This window comes from Onychomys torridus, chromosome 11, assembly GCF_903995425.1.
Source record: "Onychomys torridus chromosome 11, mOncTor1.1, whole genome shotgun sequence".
Classification (NCBI taxonomy): domain Eukaryota; kingdom Metazoa; phylum Chordata; class Mammalia; order Rodentia; family Cricetidae; genus Onychomys; species Onychomys torridus.
The window spans coordinates 63,164,673-63,184,285 of NC_050453.1; the positions used below are offsets into that span (position 1 = coordinate 63,164,673).

Below are 19,613 nucleotides of genomic sequence, written 5' to 3' on the forward strand. Positions count from 1 at the left end.
CCAGTCTGTTAATCATCACGGCAAACAAACCTTCCAGACTATGAAATGCACTACTCATCTGTAGACTACCAGGAAATGAGAAGGTAAATAAGAAGAAACTATGACCTAACCGTGTCCTTGATTCTGCCTAGAAAGACTAAGTTTTAAAGAAGTATAAAAGAAAATATTCCAGTCCCTACACTGTTGTGAACTTGCTCAATGTTCAAAATGAAGCTGTAGTCTTCATAGTAGGAGACAAAAGAAGAGATTATGGCACCATTCCAGAAGGTGGACCAATGACTGTGATCTTGTAGTTCTGGAAAATTCTAAAGATTTAAAATAGTTATAAAATACCCGTAAAAAAGACCTTTATATAGTAGACACCTGCTACCAGCTACCAATATCCACATGTGTCTACATGTATACACACAGTGCTTTCTCTTTCTCTCTGTCACAGGCACATACACACACAACAAACAAACAAACAAATGTGGTCTTCCTGCTCTCCCATAGAAAAGTGGGATGAGATGCTCTCTAAGTGCATTGACCCCTAATGTGTTAGAGGTTAAGGCTAGCCACAGCACAAAATCACTTTAAAAACTGAATCTGTAGTATATGCCCTTTCATACTGAACTTGATCTGTTTAGGATGAAGGTAAAGTGGAAGGCAGAGCCAGAAATGGAAGTTTATAACCATGAACTGCACAGCCTGACCTCTGTAAGAGCAGCAGGATTGACTGAGTAATGGAACCCCTGGCATTTCACTCACAAACTGATAAATTGGGATCTTGGCTCTGATTTCCACTCTAATTCTATCAGTCCGACACACATATTAAGGACTAATTGAAAGTCTCAGTTTTATGGAATAAAGAACATTTTGTTCCAGACGTTCTTCCTTTGAGGCAGCCAATAATGGAGAGAGATAAAGACAGAAGCAGCCTTCTGTCTCAGCACAGAATAGAAGTAGAAGTATATTGCTGAGCAGAGAATGATTGTCTGGAACCAACCTTGCTTGGCTTTCTTCCTAGTAAATGTACATGGTTGATGGAAAAAAACAAAACAAAACAAAAAAACAGCTGGTGATCCTGCTGATGCAACTCTTAATGAGTGGAGCTATTAGTATAAGGAGCAAGTTACAGGGCTTTAAAGTATGATTCAGAATGTTTGAGTTACTCATTTGTGCAAAGAGGGTGGCTTTCGTAAGACTGGCTTTGATAATAGGTTAAAATGTAAATTCATCAGCAGATTATGACTGAAAACTGAAAATATTATAAGTTACATTTTCAGAAACAAAAAAACAAACTCTGGCCCACCAGGAAAGAAAGGAAGACAGCAGACAGAATTGTGTATAGCGGGGACACACTGACATACACAATGAATGAGTAAAATATGGCAGAAATACTTCTGGGAAAGTGCACTGAGCATCATACACTCTGACGCTGCTGTCACCAGAAGCTAAAACTTCTGCCACTTTTACTAATTGTGTAAGAATTGACACATTTGGCCCGATTTCATGTCTAATTGCTTTAGTAATCCAATTCCACATTAGGATGGTTCTGGAAAGCTGAAATCCAAGTGAATCCACGACCTTTAATATTTTGCATATTTATATGAATCCAAAACACATCCATCCACCTATGATTTATCTGAGTATTGGTGATAGTAACTGAGAAACATTACTCCACTCTCTTATCCTGACTAGGGATGTCCTAGGTTAATTAAGAAAATAGATCGATAATTTTATTATGCAATCTTCCATTTAATATTATTATTAATATTATTCAGAGTAGGATTATTCAACATTCACCATGCATAACTAAAAGCAGACCCTGTTTTCATGGGGTGGGTGGCTCACAGTGACAACTAGCTTTTAGAAGTTAGTACCTGTTTCTTAACACAACACCTGTGTTGCATACAGTGTTTGTGTGAGCTGGACTCACAAAAGTGTCATGTCAATGCATGTGGAGCAAGTTCTAGAAAGGATAGCATTTGTGGTTCTAGACCTGAGCTAGCAAACATTTGGTGCAGGGATATCTATTAAAATATAGGCAGGTAACACACCACTTCTAATTGATAAAATGACATCCTCATGTCAGTTTAGCAGATGGGACTCATCAGGCAGTTTGTTGATATTGGATTCCTGCCCTTTGCTGTAGAATTCCTTGGTTGGCTCCTGTTAAACAGATAACACAATCCTCTCTGGGAGAGGCTTCATCTCAAAAGGAAGTGAGCTTTTACATCATGTGAAAGATGATGTGTGCTGCATGGTGAGCAAACCAGTCTGAAGGAAGCTGTGAGAAGAGTGCTCTTTTTCAGTTTCTGCCATTGATTTTCAGACCACCCACTTAGCCACTCCAACTGGCCTGAGTTGTTCTCCTCATAACCTGGTATTTAACAGTTACCATTTTCAGAGATGTGTAGCAATGGTCCATGTGCTTGAGAAACCAAAGCAATTCACTGTATTAAGTAACATTTATTTTGAGTGTTATTACGACATGAAGGCGAAGTAATTCTGAAGCTGCAAATCAGCCTCATTTTCTCCATCAAAAAATGCACCTGAATTCTCAAGTAGTCTGATCTAATAAAATTTAAATACCTGCTAACACTGCACCCTTAAAGCCTGGGAGAAGCAAGGAAAGAAATTAAATGCATGCCTTAAACTTTTATGCTTTCACACCCTCCAAGCCATGATAAACTGCTGAGAACAAGAGCTGTCCAACAGCTGAGCCAGCAAACCACCCAAGTTACTCCAAAATAGCTTCACTGTTTTTCATAAAGTGACAAGAAAGATTTACAGTCCCACAGTCATGTCAACTCTTGGCCTTTCTCTTGAGTGTGGGATGTTTTTCTCTAAAAGAAAAAAATCCTTCTATGTTAAAACACTTAATTGAAATCATACCATTTACTATTACGGGATGTTTAAGGCAAACATTAATGATGAAGAATACAAAGAAAGGAGTGTATGGATCTCAAAGAGTGACTCAGGATTGAAGATAAATATCTGATAACCATAGTTACAGGTTGAAAGTCTTTCTTTTTTAAAAATTTTCTTTTAATTTTCTGTGTGTGAATGTTTTGTCTGAATGCATGGACATGTTTTCATGTGTGTGCTTGGAACCCATGGGGACCAGAGGAGGACATCAGACCCCTAGAACTGAAGTTACAGATGGCTTTGAATGGCCACATGAGTGTTGGGATCCAAACCCAGAGCCTCTATAAGATCAATGAGTGCTCTCTTGACCAGTGAGCAATCTTTTCAGCTCTGGAGATTGTATTTTGGACCATTTTGATTATTCACACATTAATTCAGCAGACACTTCCTGATGTCTGCCCTTTCTCTTCCCCTGTCAGCAAACCACTAATCAACCTCTGCCCTATGGAGTTGCCTGGTTTCATACGTTTCATATAACTGAAACAATTTGTGGTCTTTTGTATACTACTACTTTCATATAATATGTTTTCAAAGTTTATCATTCTTGTAATATGACTATAGTCTACATTATTTCTTATGAAACAACATTGTGTTCATCCTTTTTTCACCTACTGGGTATAAATGGCTCAGCTCTATACATTGTTTCTTTTTCTTTTTTGCGGGGGAGCTGAGGATCAAACTCAGGGCCTTGTGCTTGCTAGGCAAGTGCTCGACCACTGAGCTAAATCCCCAACCCCTTATCCATTGTTTCTTATGGCCAGGCATACATGGTGGTTTTCTCATGAATATGTGGCATCAAACCTTGGGGTCACAAACCTGGGAATGCCTAAAATGCATGGAGATGATGTTTACTTTTTAAAGAAACTACAAGAGAGTACACAAGTGTCTGAAACACTTTACAGTTCACCAGCAAGGAATCAGGATTACAGTGGGTTCACATCCTTCCCAATGTGTATGGTCATCTGACTAATTTAACATAGGCATCTAAATGAGGATGAAGTCATACTCATTTTTGTTTTTATTTGTGTATCATGTGCTTTCTGGCAATTTGTATATATCCTCCAAGGAAGGTTTTGGAGAAAGGTGTACTAAAATTCATGCCCGTTTGTTATCTAGACCTCTTTGTTTTATTGGAAGAGTTCATTACATATCCACAGGAAGAGTTCTTCCCAAAGGACATGATTTAGAAGTACACTTCCCCCTTTGTTGCTTTTCTCTACACCAAATTCGTGTTGTTTTTATGAAAGGGAGGATTTTGAGATCTTTATCCACAATTTTGTTGACATTTTCTATTTGTTTACAATTTACTTTTTTTTGTTACTTATTATATTTGTGTTTTAATTTTACACATCAGCCATAGGTTCCCCTGTCCTCCCCCCTCCTCCCTCCAGCCCCTCCCCTCTATTCCCATCTCCTCCAGGGCCAAGACTTCCCTGGGGATTCATTTAAACCTGGTGGATTCAGTACAGGTTTCAATCTACTCTTAGTGAGTTGCAGCCCTGCTTATTCACACATATGCTGTCTGTTGAAGAACTGGATAATTATGCCTATATTGCCTACAAAGTCTTATATGTAGGCCATATTCTCCTTGTATCACTATCCATTTTACAGTGGACACCACATATTAGAATACTAGTTTTAAAATTTGAATTCTATTTTAAAATATTTATATAGTGTTGCTCAGTTTGGGGGTTATTTCCAACCTCTTGAAGTACAAAATTAAGTAAAAATGAGATGTTCTCAGGTTGAAGATTAATTATTCAGAAGAGAATATGTCATGAATTAGAAGGGCCACATATAGTTTTCAGCCTCAGAAATGACTTCAAGTCAACATGGCGGAACTTTGAGTCATGAAGCAAAATAGTCCATCAAGTCCCATGTATCATGCAGCATAATACACAGTTCTCCATGCCAAAGGTCATTATTTGCAGAGAAAATTTTCTATAGGATTAGAAGTATTTATCTTGATCAACATTTACAACAATCTTGGTTGGGAGTTAAGCATGCGAATATGAATTCTACCTTTAGTTTCACCAAAATCATCTTTCGCATAAGTTGGTTGTTTCAGGCTCAGAGCCTGAAATGGGGACCAATCTCAAGAACTGTAATGTTCCTTTTAATAGGTCATATAACCCCCAAAGGCCAGATTGAGCATTTTAATTGGAACTTGGGAACATCATAGATTAAGATACCATGAAATTCTTAGATCTGAAACTTCTGCATGTGTCCACCAATCAGCAGAAGACTGGTAGATCTAGAATTGAGTATCTCATACCTTTCCAATACATGAGATCAAAACTACCAACTCATTTTATTTTCTCTTTTTAATCCTTGTAAAACTCTGAATATGAGGGGAATGTGTATTCTCCTGTGATTGATAAACTCACTTTAGCAGCACTTAGCTCCCAGCCCCTAAGGCATCATAAACATCACTCCAGTCTTCACTGCTTCTCGTTTCTAAAAGCATTACTGGTGTTTTTATTCATTATATGACCAACAGTATTTCAAACAAGAATCAGGATAGACTGAAATAGCATGTGGATTTATTTAAACTATAAAAGTAAAGAACTTGAGGTTTATATGAGATATTGATGGAATCTTGAAACTAGATTAATGGCTGTAAAAAATGGTATGAGTGAGAAAGCAAAAGAGAGACAAGACAGATAGAGAGACCATGAATTTTATGAGTGCGGTAGCTGGGGATTTGGTGGTCTAGAAGCAGTGTGAATCTATGTGCAGAATTTTTAAACACCGTTTGGAGTGATCGTGACTGTGCATCTAGAATTAAGAGTACAGAGAAGATTCCATAGCAGAAAGCTTTGGAGACTGGTTCATTGTGCTAGTTGTGAGAGCTTAGAGCATTGTTTTTCTCCCTACCACAAATAAGCCAACCACAACAAATTCAAGCAGATATAAATCATCTGGGGGCTTTCTAAAATAGCCATTCTGCCAAAATAAAGGAACCCATTTGATAGCAACATTTAAAAAAAAAAAAACAGTTCTCTACAGGATTTTTTCCCTTCTATGTGTGAATGATGTTTTGATCAGGATTTACAAAGAGAGAAAAACAACAACAACAAAACAACAACAACAAAACCCCGCTGACTTGTGAAGGCAAACCATCAAAGCTTCTTTCACTAAATGACAACAGTAAAGATGAGAACAGATGGCAGCACCAACCTGAGCCTTTGTAGGATCCGTGTTAGCAATGCATGACGAACAAAAGGGAAAGAAAATTATAGACGCATTAGTTGAGCTGCTATTACAACACAGAATTGGAAAAAAAAGTAAAAAGTCCTTTCCCCTGGTCATTGAATATCGATGGCTGCACTTGATTTATAATTTGAATGCTTCTCTCTCTGACCATGAGTAAAACATCCATGTAAGCAGAAACCAAACCTGAGTTGGGGATTGAGAGCTCACAGACCTGCCTGAATAATTTTCTAAGGCCAATTTCTACTAAGGTCGGGAGCCCAGGAACTGAAACCAAACTCTGCAGCTGAACTCAGAGTCCCCCAAGAAGTGTTGTTGTCACAGTCAGTCAGTGAGCACGATGGCATAGGGACTGTATTCTTGCACATTTGCACATCATACTGACAAGACTGACTTCGAAGAGATTCCACCGGACTTCTTCTAACTAGCCTTCCCATTCTTATCAATGCTTAAATTCTGAGCTTATGTGAGTGATACTTTAATTACAGTCATGTTCTCTGAGGGCATGTCTGAGATACTCTTATTTCTTAAAACTCAACTCATATTTAGTATGTAGCCCATATTTCAAAATTTGTAGAGAGAAGAATGAACTTATGAATATAGTCTCAAGGAAGCAAATTATAAGTACTTTAATATAGCTGAAAAATTATAACCCAAATCTGAAATCTATTTTTATTTTAATCCAATGTTTGCTCTTCTATAGAAAATATTAAAATCTTAATTAACAGAATAGTATTGCTCAGGGATTTAAGCTGGGTAGGTCAACTAAATACCCATGTATCTGGCATCTTGAAGATTCTAATTACTTTTGAATCCACCTATTATCATTTCAATTTATAAGTAATGGTAGCTTACAAAAAGAAATCACTGTACAACAAACTTAGCAGGTGGCTACATTTTCTCTCACTATTACAGAAATATCACCAAAATAATTAATTTTAGCATTATGAATTATATCAGCTAATCAGAAGAAGTATATCATTGGCTTTATATAGAACTATAAACCATTAAAATGCTTAATGGTAAGAGGGCTCAGAAAAATTCTTGACAGAAAAGTCTGTTTTATAATCTATGTAGGCATAATTAACTCAGTGCAGAGCAATCAATGTATGCTGAAGAGCGTTCACACAATTGTTACACTGCACACCAGTGCCATATGTGTGCAGAGGGCTATGCTGACGGACCATTGCTACCAAATCTTGCCAATGTCTGCCCATTGATTGGAATTTAGACTGTTGGCTATGAAAATTTGGAACCAGGGCTAGGTTCACTCCTGCCTTTGTGTGGGTCTCTAGTGCTTTTTCATCTATCCAGAGCTCAAGAGAGTAGAGCTCTAGGAATGGACAGACCTGTGTGGTGGCCAGAACTATTTAATTCCTTTGCATTATTGCTCAAACTCATTATTACCTTATTCATCACTGATATGCAGTGGGTGAAGACTTATCTTGTTTAAAAACAGTGAGTGATTTCCTTGATATGTTCAGTTTATATAGGCTGATAAAAGTAATCAAAACTTACTTTTGGCATTTATCAGGGCACATGGCCAGGAATCTTTCAAAATCGCTAACCATCAAACCACACATGAGAATTTGGGTATACCATGAGAAACTCAGTTGTCTTTGAAATTATATGTATTATTTTTCCATTCTGTCTTTTATAAATGTCTCAGTATCACACTTATTTCCTAGTTAAAATGTAAATTTCCCGAGCACAGAGAATCCTTTACTGTTATGGAGCAGAAAATTTTAAGATTCTCCAAGTGCTTTTTACCTCTCTACCCAGCCTTTATCTTTCTCTTTAGGTTTCTTTAAACTACTTCTGTCTATTTCCACTGTAAAATACTGCTTCCGTGTTAAAATTGATGTGTCAAAATTGTTTAAATTTCTCACTGGGACAACTCCATCTCCATATATTTAAATATTACTCTCTCTTGAAAGATAATTTCATATTTCACTATTTCTTGCAATAAATTTTCTCAAATATGTACTTCCATAGCTCCCAAGACATAGCAGATATATCGCCGGTTTGGATTTGTGCACACCAATTCTGTCTCCATAGATGGAAACTGAGTCAGTTTTGAGACCAGAGCCAGCAGTTCATTTTGTGCCATCATCCATGGACACTGACTCAGTTTCCTCAGCTTTCAACTTGGATTCCTAACGGCAACTCTCCAGACAGCCTCTAGGCTTTCAGTCTCACATTGGTGCTACATCATCAGCCTGTCTTGTCCTGAGGCTTGCAGCTTCTTGGACTGAGTGGCTACTTGCGCCTCTGGCTCTCTAGCCTCCAGATGGTTACTGTGGGACTATCCAAGCCAATCAAACAGTGCCATTTTTATTCTATTGGTTTTATTCTCCTAGAGCCCAGATTCTTACATCTTGGGTTATGATCCTACATGGGGGGCCATACGATCGAATATGGAAGCTACAAAAATGAGGCAACAGTAAAAGGTTTGCTAATATACAATGAGGAAAATCAATTTGAAGTGAAACTTATGTTGACTCTGAGATGTTTCTGGTGGGTCTCCCATGTAGTGCCCTGTGATTTCACTTCAGCTTTGGTTCAGAACACAGAACATGTGTGCTCAGCCTTGTGTAGGATATCACACCATGCGGCATTGACAAACACTGTCTCAGCTCATATCTGACACTATTGTTTGTTATGAATTGTAGCACATGTAAGTTTTCTGCTCTCATGGAAACACAATAATTTAATTATGGAAATGAAGACTTTTAATATTCTTCTACTATCATTCCTTAGCAAGGAACACATGAGGACAACTTTGAGTTACATTCTACTAGAATATTTATTTTAAAAATTGCCATTTGTGTTGCTGACTTGCATTTCACTAGAAATCACTAAATGAATTTTGTCCTGGGATTAGAACAGAATGTCTAACCACTGGCCTTAAACATTTCTTTGTCCCTTTGTACTGTGTAGTTATGTGAGACTCAGTTCTTAGCACTGATGATTATAAAATCAAAATATAGATCTACCCTGAAAAAAGTAGAAGATAGACTCCATCCTGCAGTATCAAATACTCAGCTAAGATTTAATTCTTCATATGCAAAAAAATACAACCATCATCTTGGTATGTTAATTAGCAACTGGTAGCATATATAACAAAGAATTGCTTCAAGGTGAGTATCTTTATGGTTTATTATCAGTAATATTTGGATTCTGTGCTACTTAGATACTTACATACACAGGCTTATGTAAAAATTGGTAAGGCAAGGGTTATGAATGGGAACATTTAAGAAGCTCATCTATGAGACCTGCAACTACTCTGCTCCATCCTCCAGCACCTCTGGCTACACAGTTCTTCCTAGTGCTCCAGAACCAGGACAATGTGTTCCTGCCTGTGAGTTCCTTCCCTCTGTCCTCAGGCCACGACATCACATTTCTTCATGGCCTGCACTCTCTTTGTCTTAAAGAAGTATTTCCTGACCATTCTATCCTACAACTCAAATTAATTTTATTCAAATTGCTCTTCATTATCTGCAAATATATCAACACACATGTACACATACACAAACACCCCTGCATCTGTGTTTCTTGGTAAACTATTTCCTTAATTAGAATATTAACTTCATTAGGATTTTGACTGCCTTAAGGAAATGCTATCTAGGATATGTTAGATAATTATTTAATAAATAATTACCTCTTTGGATAGTAAGAACCTACTATATCTTAACTAAGAACTATGAGGATTAATAACTACAGAATAAGAAGATATAGTGAGAGGATACATTGATGCTGTATTCTATTGCATGGGTCATTACACAGAGAAATGGGGATAGAAGCTTGTAATCTATTTTCATGAAACTGGATTTGTTCATTATGTGAAATGAAATATCATTTATAGCTAGTGCAAGTGGTAATTGAGGTTCTTCATGAGGACATATGAGCATATCCTGTTCCTTAGGATCAGAAGAACATACATCTTGTCAGCAGGGCCACAGATAATAACATTTCAACCTTGTGTGTTATGAATAGAACCACTACATATCTGTGTCACAAATCTAAAATTGCTGACTATCATAAAGTTATAAAGTGCTAAAGAGTATGTGAAAATATGTCCTTATAAAAACAACAGAGAAAAAATGGAATGATTGCTAATTAAGTAGGTCAAATCAGATTACATCTCTAGGAAAATACATAAATTGAATATATCTATTTGTTCTTGTGAAAGTTTATAGCTTTATGATTAAATGAGACATTATACCTAATGGTCATAACTATTTTTTTGCCATGAGATCACTTGGAATGCTGCCTTATATGTTTTTATATTAAAGCTCTCTGGTATGATTCTTAATTTAGAGCTTCAGAGATGGGAATAGCACGTTTACTGCTTAGATAAACCTATGTGTGTGTTTCTATGATTTTAATATGAGGGGCATAAAACCTAGTAATTTAAGTATTTATTTTGCACTTAGTGCATGGATTTATGCATACATGAAGAATTACATTCATTTTACAGGCAAAGCCAAAGAAAGCTAACAATGTAGACTAGACACAGCCTCAAATCCCTTCCTTCTTCCTGGAGCGCCTCCTTGGAATCAGATGAGGAAAAAGATGCATTGTCCAGGAAGCTCAGCTGTGCTGCTCTGAAGGCAGCTTCTAATTGGTCCTAAAATGCTCTCCCCAGGTCCACAGTGACATGAAAGGGGTACAATCCCTATACAAGACTTAGCAGTCACTAGTAACACGAAAAATAGCTGCTGCCCCACTCAGAACTCTGATTCTCATTAATTCCCTTAAACCCTCCATGAATAGGAAAAGAGACATAGAAAGAGGTGGCTATTTGTTTTTCATGACACAGACATAAGCAATGAAGGAATAAGCCCAGATCACAGGCAGGGAAGAGATGGAAGGATTAGGAAAATAATCAGGGTTTCAAACATTGTGGAAAACCCAAGTTAGGACATAAAAGGATGTTTCCCCCAGTACCATTGTGGTGTGTGTATGTGTGTACGCTTGTATATGTAGTATATGGGCATAGTTATTGTATTGACTTTTCTTTTAGATTTTAGATAAAGCAAAATAATATTAGAGAGAGAAAACATTTAAGGCTGTCACTGCTAAATTGTTTAGTCAGTCTTTGCTGTGTTTCATGTAATAAGAGAGGCAATCTATCAAGCAGGCTAACAAACAGCACTGTCCAAAGTAAATGGCTCATTCCCAGAGTGCTTTAATCATATGCAACTTATAGAAAACTCACCCTAGCTACACCAATGGCACAGGTTTGGCACCCTGGGCTACGACCCTGTGAAAACAGTTATAGCAATTTGCAAAGAGAGAGAGATTACTTCTTTCTTTACAAAAGAGCTGTTTACGGAGCTCTTGCCACTCATTGCTTTGGAATAGACAGTGGGTCAGGTCACTCACCAAGTCCTCTGTCAAAGCGGAGGCTACCAAAGAAACAGGCAAACAGGCAAGATCAATAGCAACAAATATTCAAGTTGCTTTGCTACTCCATGTTGTGTATCAGAATGGATGTGGGGACACACATGTGGCTTTGAGAAGGATGGTGAGAATGAAGTCACTGGGCTTAGGTAAGTTTAGACCTGATCAACAACATGGAGATGCAAGTCTTCTTCATGGCACTGTTGGAGGAGAGCCAACTTAACCTGTGTCTGAGGAACGGACCTTGCTCACATTCCATTTCTATAGGAGAAGATTTGGGAAGCATTCTATGGAGAACTGAAACATTCTTTCAAAGATGCTCCTACAGGCATATGTTGCTTGTTGGGTATATTGCTCCCCCATTTGTATTTTCAATTACATGTGGTCATACAACACATACATGGCATTATGTAGTTACATAAAATCTAGGAACCACAAAGGAAAGAAAACAGATAATATTTCTCTCTCTGGACTGGCTTAATTTGTTTAATACTGTGATCTCCAACTATACCAATTTTCATGCAAATGACATGTTTGTTTTTTGTGGAAGAGAAAAATTCTCTTATGCATGTAAGCCACACTTGTCTTGCCATTCTTCTGTTGAAAGAGCCCAGGTTGGGTCCATACCTTAGTCATTGTGACTAATGTTGCAGTAAACATGGGTTTGCAAGAATCTCTGTGATGTGTTGGTTTGTAGTTCTTAGGAAAATGCCCAGGTGGAGCAGCTGATTATATGGTATATCTAGTTTCAGCTCTTATGAATCTTCCATATTAATTTTCATAGATACTGGACTAGCTTGACTTCTCAATCAGCTGTGTACAAGGGCTACTTGAAATAGAACATTTTTAACCCTTTTTAATACTGGAGGAATAAATCAGGAGCAGTTCTATCCAAAGAAATTAATTTAGCAATAGTTAATCAACTGTACTTTATGCATAAAGACAGTTTTATGATTGAAGACAAAAGAAATATATACTCTTTTTTAATTTTTTGTAGATAAATTAGTAAGAAAATATTATTTCAATATACCCATCTGAATCATTATATATTTATATATAAATATCAGTGTTTGGTTTACATATTATAAACTGTCTATTGCATATGCATATAAAAAGATATAGACACAAATTTGTGGTTATATATCCATCCACAATTCACGTAAATATTTGTGTATATGTTGAGATTTTTATCTGTATATTCATTAATTATCTACTTTATAAATATATTTAAGTTAAATAAATCTAAATTTTAATTATTAAAGGAACAACAGAGATCATAAAATTAAAAAACAGAGATAAAACAAGAAAGAAAACCAGAAAAAAATGAAGGCCAGTTGTATTCTATATTTGAAATGAGCTCTGAAGGACACAAACATGTTTTGTCTCTATTCCTTAACCAAGCAGCTTAACAGTCTGTAGCAAATCATTTAATTTCTTACCCTTTCTAATGAGGATGTCTTATCTTGAAGATGTTAAGTTTTCCCTAAGGGCTGTGATTCCATGAAATTAACCTAAATTAAATGTTTTATAGGAATTAAAGTAAATTATAAAGGTCATAGAAATAAAATAATCTAGAATCACTTTTCCCTTTGATCTAAAAGGTTTTCCTTTTCTATGATTAGATTTTCTCCAGTTTCTTCAACAAAAAGTGCTATATGAGATGGAAGAATTTTTCTTTTAGGGTCCAAAATGGAAATAGCTTTATATATTTATAAAAACATTCATTATTGACATTTGACGTGTAGAACTAGTGCGATACATGTGTTCATGGCTCCATGGACACCCTGAGATGCAGACTCCAGATTGTCCTAAGAAAACTCTGAGTGCTGTTATTTGTTTGTCAAACGTGCATTGCCTTGTCCTTGTTCTAAGTATAACACTACACAATCACAAACAACTTAAAACACAGATGAATTAGCACAAGACACAAGGCTGTGGCAGAACACACCTGGACATTATCAGAAGAGAACAGTTGCCATGGTGCCTTTGTCTGAACTTCACCTCTGGGCACTGCAATTAACTACAGGTGTGAAAAATTATGTGCAGCCATAATTATGCCTAAAAATACTTAATGCAGGTGCAACTGGTCAGTTGAATCCTCCCAAGAGAACCGTTGGTTAATTGTACCAGTTATTAGATAATTATAGGTATAATCACATGAATTTCGATGTAATTTTATTGCTTAAAATCTCTAGTGCTAAAAAATAAGATATAAATATAAGCTTTCTTAAAACTTTCATTCAGAGTGCTGCTTGTTGAGTTTCAAGTGCTGAACAACCAGGATCTCACACTGACCATTCTGTGCCTGGGCGCTGCTTCTGAACTGTCACTGTATACTTCAAAATTACTCTCCGTTCAACATGGGGCCAAGGGAAGCATCTTCATCAGGATATTATTGTTAGTCCAGTATTAAGCCTTAATGCTGTACCTGATTGTAGAGAGCTTTTGTGTATGGATGAGACTGCTTTGCAGTCTCATGAGTACAGTCAAGGTGAATGATGTACACCTGAGTACTGTATTTTGCAGGAAAGCAGGGTATGTACCTACTGGGTAGGACATTAGTGCTAGAGACTAGAAGGCTTAACCTCACAGCATGATCTTGCTTATTATAGTTTTGTCCTATTATTTGGTTATGCAAGCAGTGAGTTTGTAATTTTCATAAAGACATTAGTAATGACCCAAAATATCTTGTATTGATAGACAATCTATGTCAAATATTGCCTATTCTGACACTTGGCAGCTGATGAAAGTTGTGTTTACTATGTGTAAACACATATCAAAATTCAAGGATCAATGATGCCTGCAGTACACTGTATCATAATTTCAGAAACTCAGCTCTTGCCACATTCCTTGTGGGCCAATTTGAGTCACTTATCATTATTATGGTAATAGGCTCTGCCTCTATTCCCATATGCTTTAGTTTGTCTTACCCTGACTTTACTTGCTATTTCCAAGCCTCCTGGTATACTTCTTAGAGAAGTATCCAGACTCTATATAAATCAGTAGAATGTTATAGACTGAAAGAATTCCTTTTAAAACCTAGGTGTTGCCTTTGTAGTGGTACTGGGAAATGGGACCTCTAGATAATGAGGCTACAAGAGCTCCTAAATTGGGAGTGAGACTGGGTTCTTTCTTAAAACACATAAGCTGCAATATTTAGTCCCTTGCTTATCTGCCTTCTGCCCTTTGAACCCAATATTTCCTCTTTTGGAGATGCAGTTCTCAGTAGACAAGTGAGCCTGCTACATCTTGGACTTTGAAGCCTCACAATCTTTAAACAAAACATTAAAAAAATAAATTATCCAGTCTGTGGCATTTTGTCATAGCAACACACCATGGACTAAGGCACCCTCCTTATTGCTGCCTCTATGGATCTCCCAATTTTACCCATAAAATGCCCATCTCTGATGGGTGAACTTTCCATCTTTGTAAATAAAAAGCAGTATAGTGACACAAATGTATTATTATTTAAGCAAGGCAAGTGTCCACACTGTCTTGAAGCTCTCTCTTGTCAATGTGGTGGTGGCTCATAGCCAGAAAGTATCATCACACTACCTCTTAGCCCCATATAAGTTATGCTTCAGTAACACTCAAGTCATTGACTACAGTACTGAGAAACAGTGTACTGGCAGTTCATATAGTCATGTCCAACACTGTCCCCTCAAGTCTTAATGATTACTGAACAGATCAGATTTCAGCATCTTGAAGAAAAGATTGCAAATCCATTAAATACGCAATCATGGCCAACTTTGTAGGGCTGGTGTGGTATCATAACTGAACAGGGCATGTGCAGAGTATGTATAGTCCCTAGGTATAATTCCAGCATCATCATTAATTAAATAATATATGGTCAACTTTATTTAGGAGATGATTCTTTCTCTCTCTCTCTCTCTCTCTCTCTCTCTCTCTCTCTCTCTCTTTCTCCTCCACCTCCTCCTCTTTCTCCTCACTGTCTCTAAACATATGACTTACAAAATTAAAGAAGTCAGTTTTAACTAAGTAAAATCATGGCCTTCACCCTTATTTGAACATGGACTCTTGGTGGGGGGTGAAGGGGGTTGGCAGTGGTAACATTCTGTTAATAATCTTTCTGGTATCTATAGAATATGCTCCAGGAGCTGGCTCTCAGAAGTTCCAGGGTAGACATAATTCACATCTCTTGTGTTCTTGGAGCTAATCTGCCTACTATCCAGTCAATTATCAACTACTGCAAAGCCCTGGAAAGACAGACACATTTCTACAGAGGAAGGATAACTAGGGCCTTAACAGGAGACCAAGTGTTTTCTTCAGACACACACAGCATTGACCCCGAGTCTCCCAAAGATAAAGAACATGTTATGTCACTGATGAGAATTAGTTTTCAATTAACAGCCTCTATGTAAAGGGATCAAGAAACAAATCCTAAGAATCACTTTCCACTTAATGTTTCCAATATTGCTCAAAGTGGGCTTCTTTCCTCCTTTGATGCTAACTGGATCATCATCCTCTCATCTTTCAGGTTCCAGGAATGTAGTAGGGATTTTCATGCTATCATGTAGTTAGATGGGCTGTAGCTAACTCACTTGCCTGTGGTTTCCTGTTACACCTCATCCATAGCAGGAAAGACTGTATGATTTAAGCCAATTTATATCTTCTGATTTTGTAAAACAAAAACAAAAAAGAACTACATGGCTCTTGAAAAGCTTTAACTTCCACTTGAATGCATATTTTCTGGTATTTGTTGGTCTTTCAAAACACAGGTGCACTGTGGGTACCTTTCTCCTTTGGGAGATTGTGTAAAATCCTGGGCTACACTTGCTGATTTCTGATGCCAATTCATTGTCCTCATCAAGGCTCCACTCTTAATTCATTGTGTTTATGAGGTCTCCCTCAACAACTCTTTATATGGTACCAACATTAGCACCTCAGCATGTACAGGACTCCTGCTTTGAACAAATTTTAGGTGAAGGGGCTGATTCCCTGGCTCCACTGAAAATGCCATTCATCTGTCTGTTATGTTCCCAATGCCTGTCACAGTTATTAGTCTATGGTTTATTCATTAAGTAAGGGTGAGCATCATGTGGTGCTGATAGTCTAGTGGAGGAGAACAGGAAGGTGGCAGTCTTATAAAGTAATTCCTGAAGCTGAAAGTAAACTAGAAGGGAGAAGAAATCTTCTGTGAACAGTGGGGAATTATGGAAGATTTAGTTTAGCTGCTATGACTCATGAGAACTGGAGTTTATTGAAGATTTTTCAAATGAAAACAATTGAGTATATGCAGAAATGTGTGCTCAAGGAATGCAAAAAACATTTGATGTGGCTAGTGTGGATAATGGAAGGATGAGCTGGAAAGTGGCGGATTGTTAATGCTTTGTTTTCAATGTCACCCAGCAGGATCCTTTCCCTTCATATTAGCATGTTTGGATATCAGCATGTGGTTCAGAAGCTTCTCATGCATGAGGCTGGAGATTTGTACTGTGAATATCACTGGAGATCCCAATACAAATTTTCCTCAGACAAATTAGTGAGAATGCTTATCAGTATGCAGTGGGAAGCTCAAGGGATCTGTTGCATAGACTGTGTGGGACAGATTTGCTGGAGAGAGTGCTTACCCACTTTGGGATGAAGACATTGCTAATAGGAGTATCATATTCAGTGAAGATGATGGCCAGCTTGTAATTCCATGTATTTGATACTAACATTACACAATACAGCATTGCACCTGAGCAGATCTGTAAGAAAAGGCATGGGAATGTGTGTTCTAAAAATAAATTATTCTCTCATGACATAACATATTGCATCATGTATACCTCATAAAAAACCTCTTAGGTAATTCATCACTCTTTCTACTTAACAGACAAGCAAAGAAGAGCTTGCAGAGGGGAAATAGCATTCAGCCTTACACAATGCATACATAAGAGTATAGGATACAGTTGAGGTCTCTTTGACTTTTCGTCCTTCACCAAACTACTTTGCAAATATCTGTGATGTAACTCCCAAGGAAGAGCAGGGCAAGCAAGCAAGAAAGGAAATACAACATACAGCAATCTGTTCCCAACAAAACTGGAATTTGATTTCATTGAAGTTAAAAGTACAGGTAGTCCAACTCACGTGTGTCAAGATTGCTCTTACCCATGACAGAAACCGAGGCCTAAGTGGTTTAAGCAAAATCAGCACTTATTGATTCTCATGGCTGAAAATTCCATGATGGACTTTAGAAGTGAATTGTTCAGAGAACCATAAAATAACTCCATTCTACTGGCACTGGTAGGATGGTTCAGGACCCGCCTTTCCCCAAGCAAGCCCTGTCACTGCTATTCTAATTAGTTCGGGGTCCATCTCAGAGTTGACACCCATATCCAGTCACCCCAATGGTATGAATGGTGGCAGTGCAATGTTTGACCTGGACTCAGCCTGCTGTCAACGTCACTCAAATTCACCGGACTACAGGCAGTAGACAAGTAAACTTTTGTTGATGGGATTAAAAAGGGATGCTTCCACATGGAGGGAGCCACACTGACAAATACAATGTTCTGTTAAAATAGAGTAGAATAACTCACCTTGGCATTTTATGACTGTGACAGAATCAAATTAAACTCGGTGATTAATTACATGATGTTTGCCTAAATTTCTTCATTTCTTTAAGGCACGCCACTACAAAAATGACCATTATTTTAGCAAGAAAGTTTATTTTTGCTGGTTTCTCAACAGATACAAGCAACAACATACCAATTCTTACAAGTATATTTTTCAGGCATGAACCTAATCCATTCAAATAAAGTTATTTTGTAAACAACTGATGGAATTCTGTCTTTTATTTTCAAAATAACCCAGTGTTCAATCAAATTCAAGCCCATTTTTGGACTTTAAACTGATTTGTTTGTACATATAGCCACAGTCATTCTTCAGTCCAAACACACGCGTTCCTTTAATCCTTTAATCATTATTTCCTTCTAGCTATTCATTTCTTTTTTCTCTCAAGTTCATTCATTTCTCCAAGGAAAGTAGCAGAGATGACCGACTCATCTCTTTGGTGGTTTACTACAAAGTAGATTAGCTTTCAAATTTCATTTACAAAATGCTTCCAAATGTTACTGTTTAGTGCTATTTTATTTTATGGCCACTTGAATGTAGTTGTTTTTAATCTCATTATAATAATAAAATAAATTAATTATGCTATTAAAAATCCCCACTTCCTCTGCTATTAACTGAAAGCTCATTGAAGTCTCAGACACAGATTCACCTTCTTAGTTCTCATCAGTTTCTCCAAGTCCACAAGCACGTGGACTTATGATGATCAATACTGCTGTAACTGAATGTTAGCTGTTTCAGAAAGTGGGCTTTGTGTAGTTGCCTCCTATGAATTAGTAAGGAACAGAAGAATATACTCTGCAGCCATATTTAAATTCTTGAGTCAGAGAGGGGGTGGTAGAGCATGTAGCTCTCCTCCCCCATCTTTCTGTAAGCTGAAAGTGTAGGAAACCCAGAAGGAAGAGAAACCAGAGAAGCTGGCTGAGTGACTAATGGAGTGGGAGGGGCTGTTTGGATGAAATGTCTCCAGGTGAAATGTCATCTTAGGTAAAGCAAGAGAAAAAGTCAAGAGAAGAGGCCTGCGTAGACTAGGTAGGGAAAGGTCATCTGGTATACCAGCTATGGCAGAAACTTGGAGAAGCCAGCTTTTACTTGACTCACTGGGGATGTCTGACTATATTTGGAGCTAGGAAAGTGAGAGTAGTTTGGTTACATAGGCACTTACTTATCTAGTACCCTCTGACTCATTAAATACTTATAAATACATGATTTTTTACCAGTAGCTTATTGCTCCATAGCTTTCTTCCTATTAGTTACTACACTGTGTCTATATTATTTCCATTTCTAGGCATGGCACATTATAAAATATTGGTATTAATGATATTTATACAAATTAAATTGCACCATTATGTTTGCAAAATGTGGCCTACATTTATCAACACAACAAATTACAGATGCAAAACACTACTTAAACTGCATAATGACAGCACATTATAAAATGTATCCCTGAGCACTAGTTAGGAATTCCAAGGGAAGAGAGAAGACTTATACACAGGTAGGAAATGGATACATAA

The 19,613-nt window shown here is 37.3% G+C and overlaps 1 protein-coding gene across 2 annotated transcripts in view; it reads right to left on the reverse strand.

Annotated features, from left to right (window-relative positions):
• Thsd7b (thrombospondin type 1 domain containing 7B) overlaps nt 1-19,613 on the reverse strand; it is an 837,148-nt gene that overhangs the window by 106,792 nt on the left and 710,743 nt on the right. Inside the window, exon 16 of one of the 2 annotated variants that reach the window (XM_036202864.1) lies at nt 6,091-6,096. The exons of the other annotated variant lie outside the window; for it this stretch is intronic. Coding sequence (XP_036058757.1) covers nt 6,091-6,096 — 6 coding nt within the window. The remainder of the gene's footprint in view (nt 1-6,090; nt 6,097-19,613) is intronic. 2 annotated transcript variants of the gene reach the window in all.